General features: G+C 37.1%; 1 protein-coding gene across 1 annotated transcript in view; it reads right to left on the bottom strand.

The window, feature by feature from the left end:
• Positions 1 to 270: 270 nt before the first annotated feature.
• The window catches only part of ncam3 (neural cell adhesion molecule 3), a 24336-nt gene continuing 23658 nt past the window's right edge, over positions 271 to 948 (bottom strand). Inside the window, exon 16 of the mRNA XM_056475260.1 lies at positions 271 to 586. Coding sequence (XP_056331235.1) covers positions 547 to 586 — 40 coding nt within the window. The 3' untranslated portion in view covers positions 271 to 546. The remainder of the gene's footprint in view (positions 587 to 948) is intronic.

Genomic DNA, 948 nt, shown 5'->3' with positions numbered 1-948 from the left:
AGCAACACAAACAGAACGCAGAAGTATAAAAGCAAGGCTATGTGCAAGGCATGTGCCCTGAGGTGCGGCGATCACTCAGCGCAGACGTATAATTCCGATCGAAATGGTTTGTTTTGGTTCAATTTGGAATTTCCACATCCAAAGAGCCCAGGGGATCGTAGAGAGACTCCAGCTTGGCCCATCCCTGATCCAATTTGCGCAAAAAAAAGATTAAGTTAACTTAATCGATTTGATTTGGAACAACATGAAGGAATTGTGTAGAACCCAGCATTTTTTACAGTGTATGCAATGCAATTCTGCAAATATTTAATTCCGCGTTTGGTGTAAACCTAGCATTAAACACTTTTATCGCCACCTGTTGGTTCCTTAACATGCATCACAGTGCCTTTTAGGTTTTAATGTGCTCAGAGATTTAGTTTTTTTTAATGAAGGCAGGGACAATTAAGTTTATAAAAATACCGTGAACATGTGGACATGGCTCAAGCTCAGAGGTTTGTGTGAAGATTCATCAATGAATTCAGACCGTCTTCTGTTGAACTTCATCCTTTAGGCCTCTACTGTTGGATCAGTCGATTCTGGTTTCTTCCTATTTAAAAAAAAAAAAAGAGCAAATATATCATTATTATAACATTATTATATCTCTGTGTTTAGAGAGGCAGCTAGATTGCTTTACTTGCTTTTTTAGGGAAACTGATAATAAAGAAAACAAATGAAAGAGTTTTTAAAAAATGGCAGTAGGAATGACATGTAACTTCATGATATAAAGACAGCTCACCAAAAAGGACATTCTGTGAATATTTCATCACTATTTGCTATTTAAGTTTATAGTTCATGCAAAAGAGTACAGAGTACAGACAATTTGACTCAATGCAAGTGAATCTCGCCAGTGTTGCCAACTCCATGGAAAGTAGCTAAGCTCTGCTATAAATGTTGCAATGTCAAGCGTAA

The sequence above is a fragment of the Danio aesculapii genome, chromosome 16 (assembly GCF_903798145.1).
Source record: "Danio aesculapii chromosome 16, fDanAes4.1, whole genome shotgun sequence".
Taxonomy (NCBI): Eukaryota; Metazoa; Chordata; class Actinopteri; order Cypriniformes; family Danionidae; genus Danio; species Danio aesculapii.
This window is presented reverse-complemented; position numbering and strand designations above follow the sequence as displayed.